Source organism: Magnolia sinica, chromosome 14 (assembly GCF_029962835.1).
Source record: "Magnolia sinica isolate HGM2019 chromosome 14, MsV1, whole genome shotgun sequence".
Classification (NCBI taxonomy): domain Eukaryota; kingdom Viridiplantae; phylum Streptophyta; class Magnoliopsida; order Magnoliales; family Magnoliaceae; genus Magnolia; species Magnolia sinica.
Window position 1 is genome coordinate 78643487 of NC_080586.1, and position 8025 is coordinate 78651511.

Sequence of the window (8025 nt, forward strand, 5' to 3'; positions counted from 1 at the left end):
CCCTGATCCAACACCCCAAAGTCGAAATCTCCTCTTGATAGATGTTTCGTGATTTACCTATACGCCATGCGAGTCTATATCAATGACCATTGCGATTATCAATCACAACGATAGCCACGATGTAAAAGGACTTGTCCCGTTTATGTAAAAAAAGGGCTCATGGTTGGGTGATCCGGACCGTTGATCTAATAAGCCTCTTTTGGATGGAGAAGATCTTAGCCTTTTTTGTCCGTGGTGGGATCCATCACATCACAACGTCAATCACTGAACCATCGGTCTCCCATATCTACGTATTATAAACCTGATGGTAATCTACAAAGTGGGGCCCATGGTTTGATGATCTAGACCATTGATCAGCTAGGCCTACCATGAATGGCAGATGCTGCCAACAATATTATATGGGAGATTCCAATAATCTAATCACGGCTCTCCATTTGGCTATTACTTTATAGTTTTTAACCGTGAGTTGTAGGCAGGGATCAACGGTTGGGATATTCTAATCTAGACGATTTTTGGGTTGTCCCCAATCTACAGTGGAACCTACCAGATCAACGGTGGTGATGCTGAACTGTGGCCGTAATGTGTACGGATTAGGGACGAGCACATCAGGACACTATGCAGACACCGTACGCACTCTTCAAGGCCTTAACGTCAGCAATGACTTCAAAAATGTTGTGGATGAAAATGTGCGTTTGCTACAACTCATGAAGCTTTAACAATTCATCGGCTGGAACTGGGATATGAGCTTGCGATCCAGACCGTCCAAATTGTGGATTCCAATGTGAATGAACCAAAACACGAGGACCGCTCCGATCCGACCATCTCGACCATCTGATTTTGCTCGTTGGATTCCAAAGGCCCACCATTTCCTTTTCTGGACCGTCCATTGATTCCAGAGCTCCTATCATCAGTTCTTGGGCTTCGGTCTATAAACGATTGCATGCTTGCATGCCACGTGTTCGTTGAACGACTTGGCACAGCTTAGTGAATTCTGCCGATATATTGCCGCGAAATTGAAGGAGAATTGAGAAGTTGGAGCAGCTTGTGCCGCGTGTGCGATTATAACCCTAGTCGCGGACACTAGTGCGAGTGTAGCAACATTTCCAGATCATATATCATAAGGGCCCACCAGCGTTTAAACTCTCCTAAAAATATGACACGTGTCACTTTAAGGTGGGCTCACGTAGAATAGCGAGACAGTTAAAATGGAGATCTAACCCTTCTTTTAATCCTCAATGGTGGACCACTGGACGTATTTTCATGCGCTCCTTATGCGTTTTGTGGCTCGGATGGTAACTGATGAACGGTCCAGATCTCTCAAAAGCCTGCCCTGCTGTCACTTAAATTTGCTACTAAACCTACTCCTACTCGCGCAAGTACTCTATGTTAAAAACTTACCGGAATCCTCGAGCTTTGTTATCTGGAATGCATCCTCATGTAATGGTATATGGTACGAGATACATCAGAATTTAGCCTTTGGATCTGGGGTACACATGATCCAAACCGTTTATATGATGGGATACACCTTGGATGTGGTATATCCATGAAAGAACTCTTAGATTGGAATATTAAATACCTTCGATTAGTTGACTCCTTTTATTTAAATATAGACGGTAGCATTAAAATATGAAAAATCGAAACTATAATACAAACTAATCCAAAAATTCTTAAAATTTTCTTCCATCAACGGTGTGGTCCATCGTATAAACGTTATAGATCATTGAAAAGAACCCAGATCCAACGGCTAAAATCCTGCCGTATGATATAACAATGCGTGTGAATGCATTCTAGCAAACCTCTCCTCGAGCCAGAAGTCACAGGTGTGCGGCTAGCGATCCAGGAAGATCCACGACGGCCATGCGCGTGGGCTTCACAGGTCTTCAAGAGCCATAGGACACGTGTCAAAAACCCGCACCCTCATATCGGGGAATGAAATAAACGGTCAGAAACGTGGCAACAGAAAAGGTTATGGTTACGGCCACAGTTTGTGTTCTGCACATCCGCTTAAATAGTGGTGACTTATCCACCTGAGACACGGCACAGATCATGTCAATCCAAACCGTTCAAATGACCGCCAGACAGAATCATCTGTGGATATCAGGTTGTTTGGATTTTAAATCCAGATGGGGCCAACGAATTAGCTGTCCAAGACTGGGGCACGTTACGCCACGTGTACGGTTGATTAGTTAGCCATTTTTTAATGTCGATATCCACGTGTGATGATCAACGTGGATCCATGATACCTAGGACGCCGTGATCATTCCAAATTTATTAAGGCCCGTTCTGTAGTCCGCGGACTACTGAGGTGAATTCGCATTCAGCCAGTTGGGAACACACAAATAAACGATCTGAACCGTTAAAGAGATAGAAAACTCTGGAAATATAGTATCCAAAGAACATAACTTACCAAAAATATCATATCCGTTCAATATATGCACAGATGAAATCATGATAGTGCTCAGTGGGTTGGATCATTTCGAACGGTTAGGATCATCTTTACAGAAAAATAGGACCATTTACGGCCTGTCCATGTTGTAAGATGCATCCTCAAGTGGGTTGTATACCGACCCACATGGCCGACCCACATGGCCCAGTTGGTGGACTACGGATTCACTTTAGTAGTCCGTGGACTACTTTACCTTTCCCTTGCCTTTTTTGGATGAGGTTGGTCTTGCTGGACTTTTTACAGAAGAAAGGCGAGGCTGCTTACAGAGAGAAGGAGAGAGTGAGAGAGAGAGAGAGAGAGAGGGCGTAACGAAAGGAGATGGCGGTGGGCGTACCAGCAATATGGTTTACATTCGTGTCGCACGTGCTAGCGGTAGTTTCGGCAGTTCTGGTGTTAATCTGGTGCATACACTTCAGAGGTGGCCTTGCCTTTGCATCCACCAACAAGTCTCTCATTTTCAATGTATGTTTTTTTTTTTTCATTTGATTTTCTAAATTATCTATTACCCCTTTAGGTATTTCAATTAGATTATATCTGATTTCTCTCTCTCTCTCTCTCTCTCTCTCTAAGTTTTTTAATTTATTTATTTTGTTGGGTTTTTAGGAATAGTTTGATACTAACCGTCCAAGTTATGGGAACCTAGTTTAGATGTATTGGGAACAAAATATTTCTATTATCTGGTTATTTAATTATTAGATTGCTGGAGATTTATTGGACGGTTGAAAATAAAAAAATATATTTAATGGTCTTATTTCAAACAACTGGTGTCCATGAATCTTTGATTATGGTTGTTTAACCAGTCTAATTTTTAGATTGTAATTTAGTGACAGTGGGATTCACAATTTTGTTGGCTTAATTTGAGTTATTATGTGGCATGTCTACCATTTCTAGGTGCCTGTGTATCAAGCATCATACACAGGCAGAGTATCAAATTACTCTCCTTCTGTTTAGGAATTGGGCTTGTGCCAGTGTTGGATTGTTTGGTTATTGGTCCTTTTAACAACAACAACAACAACAACAACAACAATATAGTTTATTTATTTATATTGGGGATTATTTATATTTCTGGCCATCCATGAAATGGTGAATGGGATTCTGAAATCACATTGCAAGTGGGCTTTTGAAGATTCGAATTTTAAGATGCTCAACCCGTCTTTATTAAAGTGGTGCACTTGTTGTTGTTGTTGTTGCTGATGTTGTTGTTGTTTACACTCCATTTCTTTTTTTCTTTTTTCTTTTTTTAAAACCTTCTGTAGACACCCCATTTCTACTGTGGTTGTTGGGATAGTACCACTTGGGTACTGTTCTAGCATAGAAAGGGGTGTGTGTGTGTGTCTATCTAGTTTTGGAGTATTTAGTGTTGGGATGCTTTGTGATTCTCTATGGGCCTGTTTGGGTGCACCCCAAAACAAGATATTGCATGGATGGTCCCTAACCTGGCTACATTTTCCGAACATGGTGCGTTTGGCACATCCCAGAAAATGAGTACAGTGGGGCTGCTAAGTGCTCCTGCCTATTAAGGGGCCCAAAATGTGAATGCCGTGGCTTCTGATTCTCATTTTTGAGCAGCAGAAAACAAGTCCGCCGCTGCTTGCATTATTGGACCGTTTGAAGAGTGAGTTAGGTTGTGTTTGGATGCACAATTGAACTGAATTACGAACATTCATGTTTGCAAAGGAGAAATTGCAAAGTTTAGTGAAGTTGTTTTCCTAGCCCTTAATTGCAGCAGAGTTGCAATTTGGACCCAGTCTCTAAATGTAAACACTATTTGGCTATTTCTGCTAAATTAAACTAATAACCTCAATTCAATTCGATGGTGCATCCAAACACGACATTGGGGGTCGTTTGGATGATGATAAATGGGATAAGTAGTAAATGATTTACTAGCAAATCATTTACTACCTGTGTTTGGATGCTCTAATTTGCTTGTAAATCATTTACTACTTGTAAACGATTTACTAGCAAAGCTCCCTTCTCATTTACTTACTAGTAACTGAGGAGATCGCAACGGCTCTATTTTTTTTTTTTAATGAAAGCTATAAAGCAGATTTCATTTACCATTTACAGGCTATCCAAACGCTGTAAATTTAAAACTTAAAGCTAAACAGATAGGTTGTAAATCATTTACAGCCTTCAAGTGATTTACTAGTAAATCATTTACAGCGTAAACCATTTACTAGCATCCAAATGACCCCTTATGTTGTGTGCATATATGATTTGGGTGGGCTTTCTTTGAGCCAAAATGTCCGAAATTCGATTTATTAGCTATTTCTTTGTTTGCATTTCTTGGCCTAGGCTGTGTTTGGTTGCACTGAATATCATGAACTTCCATGATATTTCACAATTAATCAGTCTAATTTGGTCAAAATATCATGATTTTTGGTGCACCCAAATGCAGCAGTAAGTTTCAGATTCCCTTGCATTTACTTTTCTTCAAAAATTTCAGACATAGGTCAGGCCCAGGCCTATGTTCTACAGAGGACCGGTGAAGGCCCAGAAAAAACCCATTTATGATTGTAATTGACAGGCTTTGGGTTGAAATTAAAGGTCCAATTACAAAAAGGGCTGGCCTGGGCCATGTGTTTTGGTCCAATTAAAATCAGGCCCACTGGGACTGGGCTTGAATGTGCAAATGGGGTTGTTATGCGGCCCAACTTAACATATTCTCCCATGAGTGGGCCTTGGCCTATGCAAGTCATCTATCTTGCATGCCCCACCATTTAAGAGCATTGAAAAAATGGGCCTGACCCGATGGACGTCTTGGATCTCGTTCCCATATGCACTGTGGGCTTAACAAAGTTATTTAGTAGTTTTTTAATTTTAATTAAATTATTATTATTATTTTTTTAATTTGTTGTATATTGCAGATTCATCCAGTTTTGATGCTGATTGGCTTCATTATATTAGGAGGTGAAGGTGAGTAGACTCAAATGACATTTTCTCCTAAAGAAAATTTGTGGTGTGTTTGGATTCTCTATCATATTGAATTGCAATTTACTAGCCTAATTGTACTAAAATGTTCTGAAAACAAAATGGCAGCTATAATCAGTTACAAAGCATTTCCGTTTCCGAAAGAAGTGAAGAAGCTGATCCATCTCATCCTGCACGCAATTGCACTAGTGCTCGGGGCTGTTGGGATCTATGCCGCATTCAAATACCACAATGAGAGCGGAATCGCTAACTTATATAGCCTGCATTCGTGGCTTGAGCTCGGGACTATCTGTTTATACGCCATTCAGGTAATCATCACTGAGAAAATGATAATTAGGAGCTAATAGAAACTGGGACTTTCAGTGGGCCATATGAGCAGCAATGGGCCGGGCTCGACACTTGAGAAGGTAAATGTCTTATATCCATCCGTTGATCAGGTGGGCCACATATGCGCGAAGAAAGACATTTAGAAAAATGAAAATCAAATATCTACATATAAGATGCATGTGTTGCCTAACCTGAATCCAACCTGGCCTGAAAATTGATTGAACCATATGGGAATCATGTTTGTAGGATAAAATGCCATGCAGACATTAAGCTGGACCAGTCCAGGCCATGCATGGTTGGGCTAAAATAACCTGAATCCAGCCTGGCCTGAAAATTGATTGAACCATATATGCTAGACCCAAGCTATGGCTAGGCTCACTGGGCCGGGTGCACCATGCGTAGGCCAAAGAAAATCATTTTTTTTAGTAGGCCTGACCGGACCCGTTTGATACTCGGGCGTGATCAACTTAGCTCTGGCCTATTTGATTTTTGAGATATTTCCCATACTCAGTGGGTCCCACAATTTGGATGGTCTGGGTAGATTGTACATTTTCTAAATGCTGTGGAACTAAACTATCCCACGAGTCGTATCCACTTATATTATCTTCCTTGTTTCCCTATTCATTTAATCAAATTTCCAAAACTTTAAACTTCGCAATTTCGATTTAAAGCTGTGTTTGGCTGTTGTATTGAAATGAATTGCAATTAGTTTCTTTTGCAAGAATGGGATTTCTGCTCTATAGAATTTCCAAAAATCGCATAATGGGGCTGGTGTTGTGTTGGAAAGAAAGAGCTCTTTCATATCCACAATTCCTGGGAATCCTAAATTGGTTCCCTTGGACAGTCTAATCGATTGATCTGAACCATCTATTAAGTCTAGAACATATTCCATGTACTACCATGCAAAATTCGCATTGATTGGATGATCCAATCCATCTTGATGTGGCCTTATTTTCTATAGCTATCCCTTTTCCAAGCCATAGATGGAACCTAATCAAATGGTTGATTGAACCTATTTTTACGTAAACAATCTTGACTGTCCATATTAAAGTCCATTGATCATATGATTAATATTTGTCAAATTGTTACGATGTTTGCATGAAATCCAAAATTATTATGACGTTATAATTCCCCTTTCGAGAATTACCCGATGCATGTGGTTTACAGCTGATTGCGTGCATTTGCAGGGAATAATCTTACCTTAAAATGGGGCAGAAATACCCTACCATCATTATAATAAATTTTATTTTTTTTTTTAAAAACAAAATTATTGTGATTCAATTGCATGTTACATCCAAACACGACCTAACTTACGAACTTTCGAATTCGCAGTGGATTTTCGGCTTTGTGGTGTTCTTCTTCCCAGGGGCCCATCCGGCCGTCCGTGGCGAGGCTCTACCGTGGCACGTGCGATTCGGGCTCATCATCTACGTGCTAGCGTTAGCAACAGCCGAGCTAGGGTTCCTAGAGAAGCTCACATTCCTAGAGAACTCAGGGCTAGCCAAGTATGGACCAGAGGCCTTCCTGGTCAACTTCAATGCACTTGTTGTGGTGCTGTTTGGGGCCTTTGTGGTGATTGCAGCTGTCGCACCAGCCCACGCTGAGGAAACGTATGCCTACACAACTATATCAGATAGTTAAGTATAAGCACTGTAATCTCTTGATTATATGGGCCAGGACCGGTGGGGCCCACCTTCAAAGATGGTTGTGATTATGTCCATTACTGAGACTTAATTGAGTTTGTATGTGTACGTATTGAATGTATTAATGTTGGTCTTAAATGGAGTTTAGTTAAGTGAATTTTATAGCATACGGTCTGCATCGGCATATCTGGACCGTTCATCTGTTGGGTGGGCCCTACCATGAATGACCCATGTTGCAAAAAAAAAAAAGAAGCACTGATTTTGATTGTTGAATATCAGACCGCTAGGAAATATGAAAATGAAATTGGTTGAACAATCCTAATATCCGGATGGTGGATGCTTTTTTGTTGAAATAGGACTGTTGGGGTCCAGCAATCCAATGGTCAGATGATTAAATAATCTTAATTTTGGTTCGTGTTGCGTCTAAACTGGGATGCATGATGTAGCCAGTTTAATTTGAATTACTTGTGTTCCGAGTATCATCCACCACGATCCACCAGAGTATCAAAGTTTTTCTCATCCTTCTAAACTCGTGGAACGTTACTGATCTAGACCCTTCATTGGGTCCAACCCACTTTCCATGGTACCACCATGAAAAAATAACATTGATCAGAGCAACTTTAACTGAAAGGAGAAGTATGATCAAAGATCCAACAAGCAATATGAATCACCCATTTG

The 8025-nt window shown here is 40.7% G+C and overlaps 1 protein-coding gene across 1 annotated transcript; it reads left to right on the top strand.

Moving 5' to 3' along the window:
* Positions 1–2693: 2693 nt before the first annotated feature.
* LOC131224644 (probable ascorbate-specific transmembrane electron transporter 1) lies at positions 2694–7504 on the top strand. The gene is made up of 4 exons (XM_058219913.1): positions 2694–2908; positions 5314–5362; positions 5486–5685; positions 7037–7504. The coding sequence occupies exons 1-4, from the start codon at positions 2765–2767 to the stop codon at positions 7343–7345; spliced, it is 702 nt and encodes a 233-aa protein (XP_058075896.1). The 5' UTR covers positions 2694–2764; the 3' UTR covers positions 7346–7504.
* Positions 7505–8025: the final 521 nt, after the last annotated feature.